General features: G+C 36.7%; 5 protein-coding genes across 9 annotated transcripts; 3 read left to right on the top strand and 2 right to left on the bottom strand.

The window, feature by feature from the left end:
• The first annotated feature begins 569 nt into the window (after positions 1-569).
• Positions 570-2,265, top strand: LOC6566471 (short neuropeptide F). The gene is made up of 4 exons (XM_001993104.3): positions 570-704; positions 766-1,214; positions 1,862-2,122; positions 2,214-2,265. The coding sequence occupies exons 1-4, from the start codon at positions 599-601 to the stop codon at positions 2,262-2,264; spliced, it is 867 nt and encodes a 288-aa protein (XP_001993140.1). The 5' UTR covers positions 570-598; the 3' UTR covers position 2,265.
• A 4,397-nt stretch (positions 2,266-6,662) lies between these two features.
• On the bottom strand, positions 6,663-10,190 carry LOC6566472 (condensin complex subunit 2). 3 transcript variants are annotated; one of them, XM_001993105.3, is made up of 4 exons: positions 9,944-10,190; positions 9,497-9,855; positions 7,840-9,423; positions 6,663-7,338 (listed from the first exon to the last, which is right to left on the bottom strand). In XM_001993105.3, the coding sequence occupies exons 2-4, from the start codon at positions 9,818-9,820 to the stop codon at positions 6,994-6,996; spliced, it is 2,253 nt and encodes a 750-aa protein (XP_001993141.1). In that variant the 5' UTR covers positions 9,821-9,855; positions 9,944-10,190; the 3' UTR covers positions 6,663-6,993. The 3 variants fall into 3 exon arrangements, with proteins under 3 accessions (XP_001993141.1, XP_032595364.1, XP_032595365.1); XM_032739473.2 differs by having other exon boundaries at positions 9,497-9,865; XM_032739474.2 differs by having other exon boundaries at positions 9,497-9,893.
• A 316-nt stretch (positions 10,191-10,506) lies between these two features.
• Positions 10,507-13,562, top strand: LOC6566473 (ovarian-specific serine/threonine-protein kinase Lok). 2 transcript variants are annotated; one of them, XM_001993106.2, is made up of 6 exons: positions 10,507-10,952; positions 11,626-11,783; positions 11,852-11,960; positions 12,026-12,466; positions 12,610-12,844; positions 12,909-13,562. In XM_001993106.2, exons 1-6 carry the CDS (start codon positions 10,817-10,819, stop codon positions 13,216-13,218), a joined length of 1,389 nt encoding a protein of 462 aa, XP_001993142.1. In that variant the 5' UTR covers positions 10,507-10,816; the 3' UTR covers positions 13,219-13,562. The 2 variants fall into 2 exon arrangements, with proteins under 2 accessions (XP_001993142.1, XP_032595136.1); XM_032739245.2 differs by having other exon boundaries at positions 10,538-11,006.
• Positions 13,563-13,815: 253 nt separating this feature from the next.
• LOC6566525 (protein valois) lies at positions 13,816-15,351 on the bottom strand. Its single transcript, XM_001993107.2, has 3 exons — positions 14,745-15,351; positions 14,313-14,689; positions 13,816-14,258 (listed from the first exon to the last, which is right to left on the bottom strand). The coding sequence occupies exons 1-3, from the start codon at positions 15,276-15,278 to the stop codon at positions 14,072-14,074; spliced, it is 1,098 nt and encodes a 365-aa protein (XP_001993143.1). The 5' UTR covers positions 15,279-15,351; the 3' UTR covers positions 13,816-14,071.
• A 1,050-nt stretch (positions 15,352-16,401) lies between these two features.
• On the top strand, positions 16,402-21,819 carry LOC6566526 (alkaline ceramidase). Of its 2 annotated transcripts, XM_001993108.2 has the most exons (5): positions 16,402-16,604; positions 18,624-18,880; positions 18,947-19,084; positions 20,556-20,848; positions 21,526-21,802. In XM_001993108.2, the coding sequence occupies exons 1-5, from the start codon at positions 16,482-16,484 to the stop codon at positions 21,585-21,587; spliced, it is 873 nt and encodes a 290-aa protein (XP_001993144.2). In that variant the 5' UTR covers positions 16,402-16,481; the 3' UTR covers positions 21,588-21,802. The 2 variants fall into 2 exon arrangements, with proteins under 2 accessions (XP_001993144.2, XP_032595559.1); XM_032739668.1 differs by lacking the exon at positions 20,556-20,848 and having other exon boundaries at positions 21,526-21,819.
• Positions 21,820-21,845: the final 26 nt, after the last annotated feature.

The raw sequence follows: 21,845 nt of genomic DNA on the forward strand, positions 1-21,845 counted from the left end.
TCACAGAAGACTCAATTTCAACGCCAACGTCAACGCTGAGCGACTTGAATATATGTATGAATAAATATATATATATATGAATCAAGCTGACAATCCTGAAAAAAAAACCAAGTGAAAAATTGCAATGCATAATCACTTATTTTGTGTCTAAGTAATAGAGATATGGGGATTCTATGACAAGAAGCTGTTTATTGTTTTTAATATTTAATTGCTTCAGTTGATTTATTGCATTAGCTGCAAAATCTTTTTAAGAAAAATGTCACGTTTTGGGTCAATTATGAAATAGATTTATGATAGAATAATGTAGATTTATGATTAGCTCTTTATGTAATGAAGACATTGTGACCTGTGGCGTGGAATCAGGTGGAGGATCACTCAGCAGCACTTGTGTGAGTGTACCTAATTGTGATTTTTAAAGAGGAGATTGTAACCTGTAACCTAAATGCTTTTTGAGATTCATAGTAATCTTGCAAGTTTGGTAACGCTAGCTCCTAAATGACGAGAGATATATGCTCATCTGAATATTGTTGTCTCCACGAATCTTGACTTACCAATCTTCTCTCTTTCAGTATCTGAATCTACCTGAAGAAAACTAAAAATGATGCAATCCAAACCGCAGAAGATCTTCGGCTGCGCCTTAGTGCTCTTTAGCATAAATCTGTTAATGATTCAGCAGTCCAGTGCTGAGCTATCCACAGTCCAAGGTGAACAACAACTGAATAACAAATGCCCAGCAAGAATCCAATTTGCTCTTCCATTTTGTAGGCGCTCCCATTAACAATCTGTACGACAATCTGCTGCAGCGGGAATATGCCGGACCCATTGTCTTTCCGAATCATCAAGTGGAGCGCAAGGCACAACGATCGCCATCGCTGCGCCTGCGTTTTGGACGCAGTGATCCGGATATGTTGAACAACATTGTGGAGAAACGTTGGTTTGGCGATGTCAACCAGAAGCCAATTAGGTCGCCTTCGTTGCGTCTGCGTTTTGGTCGACGCAGCGATCCCAACTTACCCCAAATGCGACGCACCGCCTACGATGATCTTCTCGAGCGTGAACTGACCCTCAACAGCCAGCAGGTGAATAAGCCAGCCACTGGCAATGACGCAGTGGTATCCGATGACGACGATGCAGCCTTCGAGCGAATGGTCCGCAATCCTCAACGCCTACGCTGGTTACGCAGCATCATGACCAATATTTTGGACCAAGATAAGGTAATTTTAGCTTCAATGTGAGGATTATATTTGACAAACTGCTTGGGTTGATTGTTGCTGCCAACATAATATTACTCCTCACTAAGAAATAAGTTAATTCCTCTTACCAATTTGTCTACACTTAACAAAAGAAATTAAAGTTCAATTCTCGGCCTTTACGATAGAGTATTTATCGCTTCAACTCATGTTAATTATGAGTTTTTAAAAATAACACGTGAATTTCAGAAATTGGGTTCACAGATTTATGCAGTTTAGATAAGATTAATTGTCTGTGAGAATAGTGAAGGGGAAGAAATTTTGGATGGTACTTAAATTTGATATATTGCCATCCAGTTTAATAAAAGAAGAAATAAGAGCTTTGCTAGACACCCAGAAGATTACATACCCAAAGCAGATGTCCACCTGCTGGCATCTAAATTTCATTATAAATTAAAAACAAAAACCAACAAAATTGTAGACCATTTTATTCCTATTAATTTAATATTTGTAATGAATATCATATATAAATGAAAATCGCATAGAAAATAAATACTCAATATAACGAAAAATCGATTGAGAGGAAACTGAATACTGTATACTGAAAGGAAAAACCCAGCAATTTGAGGATATGAAGCGAAAAACTTTTACAATTCTACATTTGTTAACAGAGCGAACGCCATCAATTGGAACGCGATCAATTGGAACGCGAGTGGCTGAACGTGCAAGAGCTGTCTCGCATGCTGTTGGCTCAGAAACAACAATACGAAAAATCGGCCGCCGAACGTGCTGCCATCGATGCCTTCTATGCCATCGACTCCGATGAGGACCAGGATGAAAATAACTCGGAGTATCAGTTCCAGCGGGAGGCTCGTAAGCCAATGCGCTTGCGTTGGGGACGCAGCACCGGCAAGGCGCCAGCCGAGCAGAAGGTGCGTGTAAAAGAGAGAGAGAGAGAGCGAGAGAGAGAAAGGAGTATTTGTCTATTCGGTTGCTCTAATGAGTTTTTTTTGTCCTTCGCAGATGCCGCTGGCTGCTGAGACTGCGTCGGTGGCGCCAAAGTCCCAAAACTAAATAAAAAAAAATATCAACTGTAAAATGGAAAGAAAACGGGACAAAGGACAATGGCAACAAAATAAATTGACCGAAAAAATACACACATAAGCAAACAAGATAATTTATTTTGAACATTTAACAAAGGGAAAGTTGTTTTTTGTTGGCATTTAAGTTAGGCGCAGGAAGCTACGGACACCGGCTAAAGAATACATACATATAAACCATATCTTATATACTGATATATACATAACCAATTTAAATCTTGTGCAGCTATTTACTAACGTGTATTGAAAAGTGCAGGCAAATTACATACCCAAAATAAAACTTAATATATTCAATAAAAATGATTAAATATATATATGTAATTTTTAGTTAAAACAGTAGAGGCTACAATATCTTTGTTTTCAATCATTTATTAAAGAAAACAGAATTGTGTAAATGGTTTTTAAAATGGTTTGATTATAGGCCTCGTTTTTATATGCCTACCCAAAGTCCCTAAGCGATTATCCAAGTCCAAGCTCAAATTAATTGCCTCTCTGACAAGTCAATCGAAATATCAATATTAATGTATATAAATGGCAACTGCAAAAAAAGGTTTTTAAAATGTTTGAAAAACTTATTAAAACAAATTAATCAGATGGAATGAATAAAATGTAACAGTTTAAAACCGATTTATTTTGCTTACATTTTAAGCATATTCAATTAAAATTACGATGAAAATGTTTAGAAAACATTTAAAGGCCCCCGAAAGGTGTATTACTGCAACAATTGTTATATTCTGTGTGCTAAAAAAAATTATATATACATATATCTACCACTATATTAAATGAGTATATAAAATACTACATACACTTAAACATTGCATATATAAAATGAATATTTGTCTACTAAATTTATTGAACTCTATTGATGTATTTTTAAAACTTAAATAAATATTAAAAAATGCTAAAATGATGACAACAGAAAAACTAAAAAAAAAATTGACCGCTAATAATAGAAACGATGTTTTTAAGTACAAATATTTTGTATATTTTATTTACACCATCACTGAAAGTATGACAAACATTTTAATTTGTTTGATTAAAGCCACATTTTATTTAATATCAATTTAAAAATAATATGTTAGGAAATCGGATGCAGGATCAGCAATTTTAAGAAAATTAAAGCTGTTTCTCCACGTCGCAAGCGATATAAATAGAAGTATTATATGAATATATGCATATAGAAAAAAACCTATAATAAAATGTAAATAAAATGCAGAATGCTACACACGAAATATTTTACCCGATATAAAAATACAAACTATATACGACAAAACACAGTATAATAAATGATGCAACTCCGGAAGGAGTTACCAACAATATTGATTTGTGTTATTTTTTGGGATGCCTTGGGACCTGAGATGCTATTGTAGACCAATCTCAGACCAATATCTTAACTGGCATTATACTTTTTCGCTTCAAATGTTCTTATTGTAACTGGGCGAAGTCAACGGGGAAACCACTTGGATGCCTATAATAGTTGTGGTCAATCAGTCACAGGATCTTCATGATATGCATATGGTTATGATATGGATTCACGAAAAATTTTTCACTTTTCAAATACAAATATCTAATTTTATTTGGCGATCTGAAAAATAACTCTTACTTAAGAACATCCAGATAGTTCTATTAGCAGCATATTTACTTCCGATATTTTCATATATTCTATTAATATTATTAGATTATTAGAAAATATATCAACAAATGTTTTAATAGGAGTTGATCTACCATAATAAATCTATCAGCTGGCAATGCATTTAGATAGTAAATATACGTTTTTTAGCTGGATGTCGGAAAATATGCAGACTATACAGAAATTCATTAAATTCTCGTCATCGACTTCATTTCTAGTGATATTATTAACGAAGTTCGTCTATTAAGGATTCTGCTCAATAGAATCATCACAAATGAATACAAATGCAGGCAACTTTACTGAAATTCCCTTCGTTTGAATGTTATCTACATGACTTCCACACGAGCACACTAATTCACTCAAATTCAATGGAGTTTGCATTCTTAATTCAATCATGAAACTTGGGTGTCACTTTGAGTGCATTCCTGCAGAGCTATTTTTACTTTCTATGGTATTTGAAAGTGGAATGGAAAATGGTGAAATATTGTTGAATGAAAATGTTTTTGCATCCCTTATTACCAATGCAACATTTTCCACCTGTAGTGGAAATGGGCACGGATTATAAACATAATCAGAGGCCAAGTTTTACTGCAGAGCTAACTGGTGCGAATGCCACCAAAGAACCCTGTAGAAATGCCAACAATTCCAGCAACTTCGTAAGCCGCCCTGCTTGCGTCACCATCCGTAATACAATTAAGCTACAAATGTAATATGACCATGAAAATTAAGCCAAAAACCAACAGGGTTAAAATGAAATGAGGACTTTCTGCATCATAATGGCTGAGGTAAAGTGCTGCTAACAACATCCTGGAGTGTTACGAGCAAAGACAAACAAGGGCAGGACTCTTGGCTTGTTGTCTACCTGTTGTTACTTGGCTTAACTCCATCACTGCTGATAATTAACCTTTCAACTGTAAATACGTGTAAGCTGTAAATGTGCTTTAACACATTCTGCACACATTTCTGTAATTTTCAAACATGGCTCTCATTTGTTTTAACGCCTGTAATTGCATTTGCTGCTGCCAACATCAAAATGCACTCAATTACAAAGCTAGCGAAAATGTCACTTTCAATTTTTGTAATTATTTTAAAACTCCATTCTATGCTGGAAGCATCAAAAAAGTCGTCATGCATAATTTAAACTACAATTTTCATTGGCGATTATTTCTATATCAAATAAGAATTCTCTTTAATAATAATTTAATACATTTGTGAACTTAATTAATGTATTAAAAGTATATCTAAAAGTTTAATTTGCAGCCAGTTGTAGATTAAAGCTATACAAAAAAATGCATGTAGAAATTATAGTGTGAGAATTAAACGGTGTAAAATGTATTTTCCACAAATGCCATTGAAAATTAATTAACAACTAATTAATTAACAATTAGCTCATCAAAGCGTCAAATGTTTTTGAGTTAAATATACTCAATTGATTAATTCTTTAATCAGATTATAAAAGATGTGTATCTTTTGTAAATAATTGCTTTATAGGACTTGTTAACTTTTCGAATCGAGTCATATCACTGCTTATATTAACTTAGTGTCATTTAAAAATAAATTTAACAAATTTAAAAAGTATAACAAATACAATTAAAACAAACCGACTAAATGCGGGCCTGGGTACAGAAGAGGTTAGAAAATGTAACTTAAAACTTTGCTGCTAATGTCAAAAGTTTGATGAAGCTATTCAAATGTTATGCGACTCTCTTGTTATTGTTGGAGTTGTGTTTTGTACTTTGTACTTAACAAATATTTATGCAAATAATATGCAATTACACACATTCACACACATATATACACACACACACACAAGCACTGAGCAGACGCGTAAAAGCCGCTAAGCAAACTGCAAACTTTTTAGCACACATGCAGCACAAACGTGTCAAAAACACACACAGTGTTCCTGTGTGCGTGTGTATGTGTGCGTGTGTGTGTAGAGAGAGAGAGAGAGAGAGAGAGAGAGAGAGCAAGGAAGCAACAACTTAAGTCTGTAACAGCAACAACAAACAACTGGCAAAATAAACAAAGGCGCGCTTAAAACCGTTATTGAAACGGGACCCGGCATATGCAATGAAAAAGCGACAGCCACAAAACAGAAAAGAGCAGAATCGAGTCAATGATTTCTGTCAAGACACTCCTCACTCAGTAAAAGTATGAAATAATATCATTTTTAAAAAATTTTCTTATCAATTCCGACTATATTCTAATATCAAGAGATTGCGTAGATCCGGCTATTCTCATTATCATCTTTTTAATAAAATGCAGACTAATCGTCTGAACTTTTATCCTTGCCTCTACTTAACACTCCTCCAAGTTAACAATAACATTTCAGTTTACAATCATTTTCATCTTTATTATTATTGACCATTATAATATTGTAATTAAAAAAAACATAACCAAATTAAAGTCTTTATATTATTGCAGTTTCTTGTATTTTTGGTTAGTCAAACATACAATACAAATTCACAAAATATTAATGATAAAATCATTATAAAAAGCAAGCATACACTTTCATCCAGCAACGCAGAGAAAAACAAGGAAACTGACTTCAACAACAGTTTCCGTTTTGTCATCTGCCCCCATCTGTGTCAACAAAATGAACATGGCCGACAAAACTAATGCGCAAGTTTTGCAAAGGCTGAAAACAAGTAGCAACAAAATGCACACTTACAATGGGAGAACAGCTGTAATAAAGGTTGACAGTAATAGAAACCAGCATAGAAACTAAAACGAAATTAGACAATAGATTAAATCGTATCTTATTTAAATCTTCTTTAATTAAATACAGTTAATTTTGTTTTTTTAAAACATAAGCAGAATTTTAAGGTATGATGATTCATTTGGGAGGACTATAACCATAAAAATGACCACAATGCTGACAGTGTAGAACAACTAAATTGAACACGATCTAATTGTTAGATACTTGTTTTGTGGGAATACTGTGATTAAGGAGAATTCAGTGTAGGTGTGTGTGAGTGTACATGTGTGTGTGTGTTGGTGTACATTTATGTGTGTATAGACTGTATTTTAGTCTATGTGTTTGATAATTGTAATGCTAAATAAATTTGCTATCTTATTCAGTTACTTGTCTTATAATAACATTTTCCAGATCATCCTGTTGTAAGAGACGCAATTTCATATCGTTGGCCAAATGTAGAACAGCATAAAACGCCACCGACGGCGACAGCGATTCGGCCATTTTTTGGGTAAGAAGGTTGGGTAGCTCGTTGTAGACCCCCTTAAAAGTGGCCATGCCTTTGGCATAGTGCTCCTGATTCGCTTTCGGGTGTGTAGGTATCTTCTCGTCATCGACGGCATTCAGCAATTGCTTTTGAATTAAGGAATTGCAGCTGCGCTTAAGATTCTTCATGTCAATAACCTTAGCACGTTTGGCAAAAGGCACAATGACTTTGGTAACCTATACGGAATGAGATATCGCAAAGAGATAAGTTAAGTTAAGTTAAGATACGCACAAACATCAGATATTTATACATGAAATAGTTGTTATCAACTACATATTATTAGATTTAGTTACATGATATAATGTACAAACTCTATATATATTTTGCATAGTATTTTTGGTAAAACAATTCAAGTTTTGTATGCCAGTTTTATGCATTCTAGATCGGACAAATTATTATGTCTGTCATATACTCCACAATAGCTACAATAGCCCACCGGAGCAGATGATTATTTTTGTATATTAAAAAGGATTCTTAAATGGATCATTAAAGCCGAACTTAAGGGCAGATGGGCAAATGAACGTAATTAAATTTCAAGATTTTCAAGCTGGACTAAACGAATATGGAACCAGTAATAAAGACCGAAATGCTGGGCGTATAATAATCATAAGCATTTAACTTATTTTGAAATGAGTCGCTAAAATATGCATTTTAATTGCCGAGTTTTAAACACTCACCTGCGTTGGTGCCCCCTCAAATTCGGTGGATATCTCGAGCACCGTATCATTGCAGTGGCGCAGCGTTGCATTCCCCTGGGCTGCAGCCGACTCAGTGTCCAGAAAGGTGTCGCCATTGTCACCACCAACACTTGTCCCTTGCATGGTGCTCACATTCATGTGAGTAGGCGATTGAGGCGTGTCCGCATCAAAATGATCATTGTCAAAGAGCTCAACATCGTCGGCAACATCATCAGCAGCCGCATTCGTATCGATATACATTTCGCCATCATCATCATCCTGGACACCAAATCGTCGACTAACCTTAATGCTCGGTGCATAATCGTATTTGTAGAAATAATTGGGCTCAAAGTCGAATTTGGTGGGCAGCATCAGTTTGCGGGCATCCCAGCGCTTTTGAAAATTGGCCTTGCGCAGTTTCGTATTGGCATCCAGAGTCTGAAACAGACTCTCCGTGTACACGCCAAAGTTGAGCTGTTTGCTGCGTCGCTTTGCCGCTAGCAGAGCAGCGCGACGTGCTCTTGTCGCGGCAGCTGTGGCACCACTGTTGCCACCGGCTGAATTATTGTCCAGCGCATTGCTCTGGCCAATGGTGCTGCGTGCTCGCATCCGCTTGAATTTCCAATGTGAGGGTCCCGCCCAGAACTGTGAGATTTTATCCATGGGTCTGTAGGAGTACTCCAGCTTCGAGCGGCCATCAACGGGTCGCAGATCTTCGACAACCACCGGCTTATTGCGCAAGGCACGACAGCGATTCAATGCTAAAAGTTCTTCGGGTGTTAGCTCCTCGAGCTCCTCATTGTAGTCCACCGGCAGAATGTTTGACTCCGGCTCATCCAGCTGCGGCATGGGCTCGCACTCGGCATTGATGTCAAAGGCCATGGATAGCTCTTTGGGATTGTCATGAAAGTCATCCGCATTATCCACCCCAAAATCATCATCCTCTGGTAACTGGTCAGCAGTCGGTTGTTCGTTCGCATTGGTCGGATTGGGCGCATCGGTAATGATATAACCGGAGTGCAGCGGACGCAACATCAACTGTTGATCGTACCGCCGCAACTTTATGGCCCACTCGGCACTGACCAGCGACTGTGTGTCCAAGTTTTTGATCTCCGGGTCCACTGAGATGTAATCTTTCACTTCCGTCGGTAGCTCCTCTGAGTTCCAAAAGACATAATTTGTACGCAATCGCAGCTCCGAGTCCAATGTGGGCAATACATTATGCATAAGCCGATTCGAGGCATTTATGGAGCCCACCGTCGAGTTGAGCTTACCAAATACCGGATCCTGCAATGGAGCCGTGTCCAAACGTGCATTCAGCGTATCTTTGTTCTTGGTCACCGTGGCTTTGCGTGTACGCTTCTTGGGCTTGGGTGCCGCTGCCTGAGCCGGTTCAATGTCATCAGCTGAACCGCCCTCTGCATTGCCAGCAATGCTATCGTCGCGATCAGCAGCCGCATTCAGCTGCTGTTCTGTCAGAGTGCGCGCACTGAGACCCGCTGCCATTCGCATCGCATCCAGATAAATGGAATCCACACGCAAGCCATAAACCTTTGAAGAGGCCTCCAGCGAAGAGCCAGCCATCTAAAAAATTTAACAAAAACAGGAGCAGGAAGTATCGATTATCCACTGGAAGAAGACTCCTTATTTTGCTTACCTTAAAGTTGCTAAGGGTCTTGTGATGTCGATCGAGCAGCGACGAGAGCGTATCGATCAAGGATAAATTCCATGCATTGTCCCGGCTCAGCTTGTTGCCGTTATAGATCGCCAGGCAATCGCGTATTGTTTCATTCTCCTCGATCGACTCCAAGACCATGCTCTCCCGGGGCCGTGCTTGATTCTGCAACAATGTGCGGCGACGCGCCTCTCGGCGTTCGGCCTCATCGTCGTTCACCTGGGTGGTGAGGTCGCGCAGCATACTCTCGCGGTGGCTGCCCACCGCTGAACGACGCAGTGGCGTCTCCGCACGCGGCAACGTCATGATCTCCAGATCTCTAAATCCCTATATCTCTAAATCTGCAAAGATCTGCAAATTCAAACCAAAATACACAAAACTATTTCGGTTCACTCTTAAGCGAGAATGGTGACTTTTTGCAGTACTCACAAATGCAGCTGAATCCTCTCGTTGAAAGTTAGGTTTTCCGAATGTTGGCGTTTATGAAAGTTAAGTTAATTATTTGCTTGTCTCTTGTTGTTCAGTTTTCTTTTATGCCTCTTCGGTTTCTGTATTATGCTTGTATTGGTAATAGTTTACAGTTGCTTTCAAACGACGCCGCAATCTAGGGCTGCAAGTAATCTATCGATACTTTAGTGTTGAACAACAGAACGCATGGGTAGCGCGTTCAACGTAATCGAAACAAGAACTTTTATCTTATATACGCCTTAAATTACATAAAATTATGCCTATACTTGTACAAATATTGGATAAATTTTTGATTTTTTAGATATTAGACAAAATATGTTAGTCTTGCTCCTAAGCCAATACTCAATAGACTACATTTTTTAAATAGTGACATATAGGTCTACGCCCAACTCTCTTTCCATAAACTTTTCCTGTGGCTGCTTTATGATTGAGATAGATACTCTTATCTAGTTACCATAAACCCGTTCGACGTTTACCAGCACTTGACAGCAACATATCTGTGCAGCCCTCGATGGCGGCAAACCGACGCTGAACACACGGACATGCATACATACATCTGACCGTCGTCGTGCGCAGCTCAGGAACATTGTTGTTTTATGTGTAAAAAATAATAGTTTCAAGTTGATTTGCGATCGCAACAATAATTCAATGTTAAAAATTTGTAAATGTAGTGACGCGCTTATGTATACAATTCAGTTAATTGTCATTCTGTGTGTGTACACGAATATTCATAAATAACTGCACATATGCATTGCGCAGCAAATTTAACGGGCATAGAAACAGTTATACCGAAAATTAACAGGAAGTGGAAGTAAAGATTAAAGAAAAAACAACATGGCCCGCGACACGCAGGGCACACAGGCTACCCAGAGTCAGGCGTCAAACATTTGGACGCAGGTCGAGAGCCAACCGATGGAGAATATCGTTTGGGGCCGACTCTACGGCAAGAATATTAAGATCAAATCCCTCGGTACGAGCCTCAGGCCATACAAAATTATCTATACGCATTCGTCCTTTTGTGTTGGTAACTGTTGCACTAAACTTACCTTTTATGTTAAAAATATGGTTGTTCTTTTGTACTTGCGATTTATTAAAGTTTTGTCAATGTATTTATGTATAAGGCTAAATAGATAAGAGGCCTATGTCAATATTGCCATATTCGTCTATCTCTACCTCATGCAATAAAAAGAAATGCATTGAACAGTTAAATTTGATTCTTAAAACAATTAAGCTTGCAGAAGTTGTTAACAGAGAAAAAGGCTACTTTGAGCTGCATAAACAAACATTTATATAAAATTTAAAACATTTATGTATTTAACTACAAATAGTACATAATGTATGTCAAAAGATATTTGTTCTTCTTTTAAACCACTAATTTCTCTTAATATTTGTTATGTGATTTTACGAAATTTAATTAGCGCTAAAATGTCATAATAAACTTATTATCTGTGTTGTAAAACAAATGTAAATTATAAAAATTATTTTCAGGGTATTGTATACATTGTAAATATTATTATTATTTTTTAATTAAAATTGTATTTTGAATTGAATTTAATATACTTTTTACTTCTATTTTTTGTGTCGACTAAATATATATACGCTAAAATAATCTTTTTTTATAACATTTACTTGTTTCTTTTCAGACTTAAACAACGACGAATTTTCAGCTGGACGTGGAGAAGCAAATGATTTAATATTGACGCTCAATGATTTGCCTGAGAAAATCTTATCGCGCATATCCAAAGTGCATTTTATCATAAAGCGTGCAAACTGTGATCTGACAAATCCGGTTTATATACAGGTAGGCAGCTACAACTGTGCACCCAAAATAATAATACAATAGATGAATTTTTATTTGCAACCCCCTAGGATCTCTCTCGCAATGGTACTTTTGTGAATGGTGAAAAGATTGGCACAAACAAAACGCGCATCCTACAAAATGACGATATCATAGCGCTCTCGCATCCCACCTACAAGGGTAAGTTATGTTCCCGATTCACAATCTGCAGCATTTACATTTCGTACCTGATTTTATTGTTTTAGCTTTTGTCTTCAAGGATCTTAGTCCAAATGAGGCAATTGGCCTGCCTGCGGAAATTACTGCTACCTATTATATAAATCGCAAACTGGGCTCAGGTGCCTATGGATTGGTCAGGCTAGTTTATGAACGACGCACTTGCGAGCAATTCGCCATGAAAATTGTTAAGAAAAACATGCTCGAGGTGAGCGCACATCCCAACAACAATCTCAACGATCCGGAGCGTGTGCTAAATGAGGCTAAGATCATGAAGAATCTTTCACATCCGTGCGTGGTGCGCATGCATGATATTGTCGATAAACCGGACTCCGTTTATATGGTGCTGGAGTTTATGCGCGGCGGCGATTTACTAAACCGCATCATCACCAAAAAACTACTCAACGAGGATACATCCAAATTGTATTTCTATCAAATGTGCCATGCAGTTAAATATTTGCATGATAGAGGTGGGTAAAATCTAAATCGAGCAACATTTCGATTAGGATTTCGATATAATCTTCAGCGGGAAGAAGAACTGTAAAAGTTTTATGTTCCAAATAAGCTTTCAAAAAATTACACTACTAATTAAATAAATTTATTCTATTCGCAGGCATTACACATCGCGATCTGAAGCCGGACAATGTGCTGCTGGAGTCCAACGATGAAGATACGCTGCTTAAGGTATCCGACTTTGGGCTAAGCAAATTTGTGCACAAGGATTCAGTTATGCGTACGCTATGCGGTACGCCCCTTTACGTAGCGCCAGAGGTGCTCATCACTGGCGGACGTGCATCCTACACCCAAAAAGTTGATATTTGGAGTCTGGGTGTGGTCCTCTACACATGGTAAGGCAATGCATTTTGAACAACTTCCAGCTACAAGTGTTTAAAACAAACTGATTATTTGTAGCTTGAGTGGCACCCTGCCCTTTTCGGATGAGTACGGGTCACCGGCTGGCGAGCAAATTAAAAAAGGCCAATTTCGCTTCCGTCATCCCGCCTGGCAGAGTATTTCACAGCGTGCCAAGCTGCTAATCAAACAAATGCTCATTGTGGATCCCGAGAAGAGACCCTCAATCGATGCTGTGCTCAAGTGCAACTGGCTGCGGGATACAACGATTCTGCAAAAGGCTAATCGTCTTATGAAACTGGAGGATATGGAGATCGGTGAAGACGAAAACAATTTCCTGGAGCCGCCCACTAAGCGGCGGCGGCAGTGATAGCGGCTCAGCGCAAGCGAGCTAACGTGAAAAAGTTTTAATTTTCTGGAAAAATTAATCGACCATTTTTTTCCGATCGCAACGAAGCAGGAAAAGCCGCCATATAACTGTAATGCATTCATTCCCCTATTTAAAAGTATTTTCCCTGCGTTTGTTTTTTTTTACATATTGTTTAGTGTAAGTTTTTCAGTTGCGTCTCGTTTAAAGTTGTTAAAAAGAAAAAGCAAATAATTTATATGAATTATTGCATTTATTGACGCAATTATAATATAAATATAATTATAATTAAATAAGATGACTTGAATGGTTGTTGCTTATTTGAAGTAAAGAGATTATTGTTTAAATATTTGTTTATTGACTTTTAATACTAACCCGAGAAAGGGTCATATTTTCTGTTCTCCAAAATAACGTTTCCAGCATACAACACACGCACAAGGAAATGTTCGAATAAATTTTGTAAATTCAGCGAAACACGCAAGGAGTTTAAAACCAATCCTTTGAAAAATACAATTTTTCTTGACTCATTTTGCCAAACAAAAATGGTTTGCAGTCGATCAATTTTTATATAAACACCAAAGTTGCACTTGTTAATTGCAAGTTGCCTGCCAGGTTTAGATATATTTATAAACGTAAATGCAAACACTTCTATGGATCAAAACAATCCTTAACTTAAAACTTATACAACTTTGTTGTCTCTGAACAAAAAAATATATATATATTTCATACAAGGCATTTTTTAAAAATACTTAGTACAATTTTTTTTAAGAATATGTATTTATTTTATGTAGACTAAAAAAGGGCAGAAATGTTGAAAAAAAAAAACAGAAATATATGCAGTTATAAATATTGTATTCTACAGCTTGTGCGTGGCCAATTTGCGGCCGTGTCCAATGGTCAGCAGTGTTTTCTCATCTCGCCAAACTGCATCCGTGAGGCGTGTGTGGGGATTCTCGTTGCTGTAAAGAAATTCGTGCTTGTTGCCAGCCACTTTGACAATCCTAACCCCAGCGGGCTGGTTACTCATGGTTGCCAAATGGGAGCTGGAAAGGATTCAATTTAGTTTAGATTTTACAAGTTAATCAATTATAATTTACCCATTCACGAGCAGCTGCGACACATGCCCCACATTGAAGTAGGCATCTGTTTGCTGCAGCTTGCGTGGCACACGTATATCCACTGTATGCACATTGCCATCGTAGTCGCCCAGATAAATGTAATTGTCGCCCTGAAGCTCACTAGGTGTTGACCAAGCGGCGCAACTGAAACTGAGCATATGTGTCTTGTCATCATAGAGGCAACTGGAAGCGGGCGACGTGGCACGCAAATCCCAGATACGCGCACACCCACCACGATCGCAGGTGATGAGCTGTGCGGCACTTGTGGCCGATGTGGCCAAGCCAGTTAATTTATTTGTATGAGCTGCGCTTGCGCGATACATGCTACGCAAATCAGCGCCGGACAGATCCCAGACCTGCAAAAAGTAAGCAATTTACAATACAATAAGATACCCTGTTTTACCAACTTACATTGAGTGTATTATTCAGGCAGGTGGAGACCGCTTGCTGTGGTCGCGACTTGAAAACGCACAGCTGGTTTATGGGCGCCTTGTGCGCCGCATCCTCACCGACGAGAAACAAACAATACGGCGAGTTGGGATTCCGCACCGAGGAGTACGTCGACCAGGCTTGGAGACGGGCATCACCCAGGGCCACCAGCAGCACATTGTCATCCGCGTAGCGCAATATATTAACGGTATATTCGCATTGCAGCTTGAAATCAGCATTGTCCACCGACATGTGATCAGTTCGGCTGTAGCCAAAGAGCATGCCCCACCACTGGACACCGTCGCGATGATTAGTGGCCAGCGCCACATGTTGCAGCTCATTTATGGATATGCTGTCGAAACAGTCGTGTAGACGAGGCGATAAATCCTCCAGGCGCGCATTCATGTCGGCCACGTTCAGATTCGGATAGTCCAGGTTGCCAGCCAGCTCCTTGGCCGGTGGCGGTTGGTGAGTAGCCGGCGTTTGGTAAGTTACCGAACTTCGTTGTGGAAACATGATTGCCGACCCAAATATTAAATCAGAAAATATCAAACCCAATCTCAATACAAACGCGTGCCGGCAAAAAAGAAATGTGAAAACATCGATTCCAAGCACTTAGCGATTTGTATCATGAGATGTATATCGATATTAAGCACGACCGTGTAATATCAAAACAATATTTGCTTTCCCTCCATATTTGAATGTACGAAATGTCTTGATAATCTGATATCAAATTTATTGTAAAAAATTGCTTAAAATCAAAGATTTTAAGGCATTTATGGAAACTTCGCTAACCGATATTGTTTTTCGGTATAATCGAAATCTGAAGACCTGTCAATGGACACCTTGTTGTCTTAAATAGTGCTAATTCAATATACTATTGATTGCCGGGCATTTTTAAATTTGGTTTGTTTCCATTTTCGTAGTGAATGTCAAATATTCTTAGTGGTGGACCAAATTTATCGAAAGAAATACTGACCGCATATTGCAACAAAATGATTTGAGAATGTCCTTTGGTAATGTAGGAATTATGCTGAATTTTAGGCATGCCAAAATCTTACGGCGCATCGCAAAAATGTATGTTATTTATATTTACAAAAACAAGAGAATACTCCTGGTGTATTACTTATCGCTTTGCCGAATCAATTATTCGTAAACGCGTTGTACAGCACTGGCTTATCGGCCGAAATACTCATTGCCGTAATTCTAGTAGCACTCCGAGAAGAATAACATAACATTAACAGTAAACAAAATGTACGCCAACGCGACAGACGTGCTTGTTCCGCGTTCCTAGCAATAATTTAGTTTTCACTTCTCATGCGGAGAAACCTACGCAAAATATAGCGTACAATGACAAAACATACAATTGAAAACTGAACCAACCATCCTTGAACGGTGTAAAAAGGAGTCGCAAAAGACACTTATATAAGACAAGTTGCATGCAACATTGAAAAGAAACAAGAACAGGCAACATGTAAACACAGAAATCCGATAACAAAACAAATGCATTCAAAATAAATTGCAAATGTATATGTAAATTCAAGCAATTATGCAAACAATTTCTCGAAATAACTGCTCAAATTTTGCTAACAATAATAAAATATAAATATACAAAAAAGTCGGTTCAAAATTTAGCACAAAAAAAACAACAACAAAAGACCAAATCAAAACAAAAGAAAAGCGCACAAATTAATTCTATTAACTTCAAGTGAACTCAACATGGACACGGGCAATGTTATGGACATTTATGCAATTTATTTATTCCGACCCGGAAGTTCTCCCGTTGATTGGTGCGAGGGCAATTATTTAATATCATCGAATATTGCTGAGTTCGTCAACACGGTGCGTATGTGTAATTAACTCTGATACATATATAAATATATATATGTATATAAACATCTGTACATTGCGTTGACAAAGGAATTATGCTGTTAGCCAGCACATGCCATTGCCAGCTGCTGTAGTTACAACGGTTCTTTGTACCGTTTGTTATTGCATTTCATTATCTGCGTTTCGCATTTAATTTCTTAAGCTATCTGCGTAGATTTCTATGTAAATTTTAATGCGTATATTCATTTCGTCATATTTATCACAGATACACCGAAGGCTCTTTTCATATTATATACAAATAGTGAGTAATCGGCTTTGTCATGATTCCTTTGTATAAACCCAAGTACGTGTGCAATCGGGCTTATACCCTGCTCCCATTGAATATGACCAAAAAGGGCATAATTAAGTTGTGCAAAAGTAGGACACATCTGCGGCCCCAAAAAATATATACTTCAGTTCTTCATCAGAATCAAAAGCCGAGTTAATTTTCCATATCCATCGAATATTCTTGAGTACTGGGTATAAGCTAGTCGACTTCTCTCGCCTAAAGAAATCTTACTTGTTTCCATCGTTTTGCTTCTAAATCTTTTGCGCAGTTCTTATCAACTATTTGAAATTACAATACTTAGTATTCTAGAATTTAGGACACCAAACAGTAGCTGCTGAAATAAGCGTGTAACCACTAAAATCGCAAATAATATATGATTGAAAAATTAGTATTATTGAATATTACTGGAATTATTTTGGGCGATTATTACACATTTATTTTTATAGCGAATTCATCGAAAATTCGAATTTTTGCCATGACCTAAATGTAGATGATTTAGCTATTTGGCTAATGGATGAGTTATAAATTAAATAATATCAAACTTGCTAAAAGTACAATGTAAAAAGCGTCTATATAATTTAAGTGCTATAACTGCATTTATATTTAAACATGCGATTTGGAATTCTAATTAGAACAGACTTTTATTATTTTTTCTCATATTTCTGTTGATTGATGACTGCTCTGATTTCACACGATCTATCATAATATGATTGTATGAACCATTTACGTTAATGTAGGCGCTCCATCAAATAGATAAGAAAAGTAATGTTTAGATTAAAAGTAGTTCTCGCGCACCTAAAGTCAAATCGTTATACAAATATAACTTGACTCTTGTTTGTTCACATTTACCTAAATTGGCGTAAAGACTAGGTATTATTTATTTGGTTTATTTAAGTGTGTAAAATAGTAATTGATCAGTGTTTTTCAATATGCTTCTAATGTAATGAATCTCTAATGATGATGATGATACACATTCAATTGTAATTGTTTACACTGTCTAATTGCCAAATTAATTGCCAGCTGCAATTTGTTTATAGCTATAGTGTGAAGGGCGATGAGTTGATGAACTACTTTTAGGTCATTTACTGAATTGCCTTGTTTGCCGACTTTCATTATGACGAGTTGCACTTAAATTTATATTTATTTTTGTTCTCTCTCAACTTGCATACATAAAGTGTATTTAAATATTTTTATTTTGCTTGTCGCACTTATTTTGTCATTATTTTGTTAATTATGTTTTTTCTCGCATATCTTTTGACTCATTCTTTGTTACCCTGTTTCGTGTTGTTTAAATAAAACACAAATTGTACAAAATTGTTTAATGTGCTTTAACAAATGACACGGCAACCCTTTTGACACACACCACATACCTCGCAAAGTGGTTAATTCACTTGGCATGATGCCAAATTATGGCACAAAACTAGTCCCAACATTTAAAAATAAAATAGGCGCCCAGTGGTCAGTGGATGAAGCTCTGCTTATTAAAATATTCTTATACATATGTATATTTCTTGATCTTATTAAAATGCTGCCCAGCTTTCTATTTGTTAGGCCTATTAATTTATACAGTTGAATGTGATTAAAAATTGTATATTCTTTCAGCAAAATAGAATGCTGAATAAAATATTTATATTCTGGTTTATTTATGTTTCTTATATAATCAATAATCGAAATGTGCTAAATTTATCTCTTGGCTTTTGCAGTTCAGCAACTTTCTGTTCATTCTACTGCCGCCAGTATTAATTGTGCTGTTTAAGGAATACGGACGATTTGTCACGCCCGGAATACACTTGCTGTGGGTGCTGCTGATTGTCGTGGGTCTGAGTTCCATGTACTTTCATGCCACGCTCAGCTTGTTGGGTCAACTGCTGGATGAACTGGCCATTCTGTGGGTGTTTCTAGCCGGCTTCGCGCTGTTCTATCCCAAGCGATACTACCCAAAGTTCGTGAAGAACGATCGGTAAGTTCATTTAATTTATTGAAAAATAAAAATGATAAGCCCAAAATACCTTTGTCTACTTTACAGCAAAGCCTTCAGTTGGCTCATGTTACTGTCGGCCATTATCGCAACGGCTTTGTGCTGGTGGAAGCCCATAGTTAATGCCTTTGTTCTTATGCTCATGGGCGTGCCGACAATGATAATGCTCTACACTGAGCTGCAGAGGTATGATATGATTTGGTTGCTTACCCAAAAACGTAACTTTATCAGTTGCACTTGCCTGCACTTGCTGGCTTTGACCGATAAGTCAAACAACAAGCAACTACTGTCGCCCATTATCAAACAATCTATACAATATATATATATATATATATATATATATATATATATATATATATATATATGTGTACATACACATTCATATAAATCATCCAATCCTTATCAAGTTTTGTTTTGCATGTTTAACACTCGGTTCTATCAACTATCAAATATATTGACATTTCCATTCGCAGTATCGTAATTAGTTGAACGAGTCAAAGTTCAGTCAAGTTACCCTTTAATTTATTACGTCGCCTGATTATATCTTATCAAAACTAGGCATCGATCAAATGCTTATAAATGACGGATCGACCGATATTAATAGTGTTGGAGTTGGAGTAAGTTTTCTAATTTGTGCAGCAACTTCTAGAAACAAACTAAAGAGAAAAAATAAGTAAGACTTGCAACTAGTCAGTTTTGGTAAAGAAGAACTTATCTTTCGACAGACAACAGCTGTCAAATAAAATGATCCGACTCAACTCCGATAGCAAACAAGAATAGAGATATTCCAAATTTTTCAATAACTGAATAACTGAACTGACGGATCGGGCAAACAGACAATCGCAACTATATCTAGTCGACAATTAATGCTTATCAAGAATATATAATAAAACTATCTGCACGTGTCTAAAAAGGTATAATAAATGATTGATAATGATTAAGATTATTAAAACAAAAACAAATTACAAGAAAAAATATTGCACAATTATGAGAGTCTCTGAAATTGTAATTGTCTTTTCTGTGCCATATTAAACTCAACTTCGTCGTTGCAGACGTTTTATAAAAACGAAATAAATAGTAGAAAATAATGACTGTAGTATATATAATGGAGTGAATATAAATACTTATGCTTAACTCAAAGATATTCGTGACAATTGAATTTCGAAAACAAAATAAAAATAGATAAAACAAAGTATTTTTTGCTTGTATATTTATGTTCTGCTTGCACTCATATTATTTTATTTATATTTATTCATTTTTCCCATTTAATTATTTCTGTTGCTTTTTGTGCATTGTAAGTTTATCAACGATTCTTTTATTCTATAAATATAGATTTATTTTGTAAACTATTATTTTTTTAAAGTATTTATGTGTGATTTGCAATCTTAAACTGTCAATCAATTGTTTATGTTTAATAGTAAATCACTAAATATGATTGGTATTTTACGGTAACATTCCATTAATTAAAACAATAATGTGCCTAAGTTAGACCTTCTTTCTCGTATTTAATTGGGATGTCTTCTAAATTGTAGATCTCACTTACATAATTAAGCTGAATCATCATTTTCCACGTTTTCATTTTAGGTTCACTAGTTCATCAGCAGTTGTGAACCATAAGCAGATTAAAAAACTATTTAAATTATATTTTCTTTGATAGAGTTCGAGATCAGCGAGTTTATCGCTTGGGCCTGCGTGCCACAACCGTTTGGGGCGTGGCCGTTTTCTGTTGGATCAACGATCGCCTGTTTTGCGAGGCCTGGTCCTCAATCAACTTTCCGTATTTGCACGGTTTTTGGCATATATTAATATTTATAGCCGCCTACACGGTGCTAGTTCTGTTCGCATATTTCTATGTAGAGTCCGAGCTGCCACAGCGCCAGCCGCTGCTCAAGTATTGGCCAAAGAATGAGTTTGAGTTCGGCATACCGTTCATATCTATAGGAAATCCAGGTAAGGCACTGCGGAACACTATTTAAGCTCAACAATGACTACAACCGATAACAATTGCCTTCATAGACCAAAAATATATATTTAACTAAACCAAAAAATAAGACGTAAAACGCTTTAATTAGTTGGTAAAATTGTAATTTAGTTTTTAGTACGCAATCAATTTTTAACTAGTTGTCAAATTATATTTATTATTAAAATCGTAGCTAATTTGTTGCATTGCGGTTAAGTCTGTAAAAGCATTAGGCCTTTGTTAAATTTAGTATTGCTTAGTACTAAAGTATAGGCATATTAGATATATAACATATATGTATATAGTACTACCCCTTAGTTGTGCTGTGAAAACACTCGCATATCCCAATAATTCCAATCCTCTTATATGGGTTCAGTCAAGCCTTCAAAAAAAAATGGTTTTCCAATCTGTACAAACAGACTGTGATATGTTCAATTGACACATGAACCCTGAGATTCCCAATAAATCGAGAATCTTAAACAAATTGCTTTGCTTTCCCATATTTATTTAATTTCTTGACTGCACTCATATGGTAAGCAAACTAATCCAAACCTGTAAAAGATAACTATGCATCCCACTTTACTAATCCACTTACTTTCCGTTGGCCCAATCACAAAAGTTTCCAATTCCTACATTTAAATGCATATTTCATTGCTGATCCCCACAGATTCGAAAGATTGGCATATCTACTGCAGCCTATACATGCAACATATCGACACAACAGACTAAAGCTCAGTTAAAGAATTCTAATTTCTATTTAAATCTATGCTTAATTAATGATAGTTGAAAGTTGATGAGATATTGAGATAGTTTCATATTTGTAATTGGGGGTTATTATTTGCATCAAAAATGCTTGAAACTTGTTTATTGTAAAGTTTCTCAAAAAGTTTATTAAATACACTAACCAATAAATAGGTTTAGTGGTTATTTTGTTGGATTCCCGTTCTATAAAGTTTGTTATAAAGTTTAGCATAAATATCATTATTT

Source organism: Drosophila grimshawi, unplaced genomic scaffold (genome assembly GCF_018153295.1).
Source record: "Drosophila grimshawi isolate 15287-2541.00 unplaced genomic scaffold, ASM1815329v1 contig_1377, whole genome shotgun sequence".
Classification (NCBI taxonomy): Eukaryota; Metazoa; Arthropoda; class Insecta; order Diptera; family Drosophilidae; genus Drosophila; species Drosophila grimshawi.

Coding starts and splice junctions, on each gene's coding strand:
- LOC6566526 (XM_001993108.2), top strand. CDS start 16,482: ATGGACACGGGCAATGTTATGGACATTTATGCAATTTATTTATTCCGA. Junction 18,881..18,946: donor AAGTTCGTGAAGAACGATCG/GTAAGTTCATTT, acceptor TCTACTTTACAG/CAAAGCCTTCAGTTGGCTCA. Junction 20,849..21,525: donor CATATCTATAGGAAATCCAG/GTAAGGCACTGC, acceptor TGATCCCCACAG/ATTCGAAAGATTGGCATATC.
- LOC6566525 (XM_001993107.2), bottom strand. CDS start 15,278: ATGTTTCCACAACGAAGTTCGGTAACTTACCAAACGCCGGCTACTCAC. Junction 14,690..14,744: donor GCCTGAATAATACACTCAAT/GTAAGTTGGTAA, acceptor TACTTTTTGCAG/GTCTGGGATCTGTCCGGCGC. Junction 14,259..14,312: donor TCGCAGCTGCTCGTGAATGG/GTAAATTATAAT, acceptor AATCCTTTCCAG/CTCCCATTTGGCAACCATGA.
- LOC6566472 (XM_001993105.3), bottom strand. CDS start 9,820: ATGACGTTGCCGCGTGCGGAGACGCCACTGCGTCGTTCAGCGGTGGGC. Junction 9,424..9,496: donor AGACCCTTAGCAACTTTAAG/GTAAGCAAAATA, acceptor TAAATTTTTTAG/ATGGCTGGCTCTTCGCTGGA. Junction 7,339..7,839: donor TTGAGGGGGCACCAACGCAG/GTGAGTGTTTAA, acceptor CATTCCGTATAG/GTTACCAAAGTCATTGTGCC.
- LOC6566471 (XM_001993104.3), top strand. CDS start 599: ATGATGCAATCCAAACCGCAGAAGATCTTCGGCTGCGCCTTAGTGCTC. Junction 705..765: donor TGAGCTATCCACAGTCCAAG/GTGAACAACAAC, acceptor TCCATTTTGTAG/GCGCTCCCATTAACAATCTG. Junction 1,215..1,861: donor ATATTTTGGACCAAGATAAG/GTAATTTTAGCT, acceptor ATTTGTTAACAG/AGCGAACGCCATCAATTGGA.
- LOC6566473 (XM_032739245.2), top strand. CDS start 10,817: ATGGCCCGCGACACGCAGGGCACACAGGCTACCCAGAGTCAGGCGTCA. Junction 11,007..11,625: donor GCATTCGTCCTTTTGTGTTG/GTAACTGTTGCA, acceptor GTTTCTTTTCAG/ACTTAAACAACGACGAATTT. Junction 11,961..12,025: donor CTCGCATCCCACCTACAAGG/GTAAGTTATGTT, acceptor TTATTGTTTTAG/CTTTTGTCTTCAAGGATCTT.